Below are 418 nucleotides of genomic sequence, written 5' to 3' on the forward strand. Positions count from 1 at the left end.
GTCGTGGTGCCATTTATAAAGCTCAATATTTCTGAGACGAATTCATCAAAATCTGAGCTATCGCTGACTACTTCGAGCATAAGAAGTGAAATACATAATGCGGCTAGAGCAGTTACACGTACTTGTCTCATCGTGAACAGTGAGATTCCCAATTAAAAAATATTCTTATTTTTATACTGCGACTGAGCAAATATTTGCAGATACACACTTACGTATTTTAATTTTTTGGATTTAAGTCAAATTTATTTGTCTGTATGTATCCTGATAATATTGTCTTCTTGTTTGCATGTCTGTTTAAATGATCCAAAGAGAATGGAATAATTCAGCTATTCCACTAAATGCCTTTAGCTCATGTAAATCCTCAAATCTGCAAAAAAATTCCACTTTACAAGTCTGATTTGGGGTTTCTGTTGGATTG

The 418-nt window shown here is 33.7% G+C and overlaps 1 protein-coding gene across 1 annotated transcript in view; it reads right to left on the reverse strand.

Moving 5' to 3' along the window:
- The window catches only part of LOC109536684, a gene marked incomplete in the record, with an annotated part of 14,986 nt that overhangs the window by 6,775 nt on the left and 7,793 nt on the right, over positions 1–418 (reverse strand). The window contains 1 exon segment of the mRNA XM_048664310.1: positions 1–153. Coding sequence (XP_048520267.1) covers positions 1–153 — 153 coding nt within the window.

This window comes from Dendroctonus ponderosae, unplaced genomic scaffold (genome assembly GCF_020466585.1).
Source record: "Dendroctonus ponderosae isolate FM_Combo_2020 unplaced genomic scaffold, Dpon_F_20191213v2 Dpon_F_20191213_2, whole genome shotgun sequence".
Lineage (NCBI taxonomy): Eukaryota > Metazoa > Arthropoda > Insecta > Coleoptera > Curculionidae > Dendroctonus > Dendroctonus ponderosae.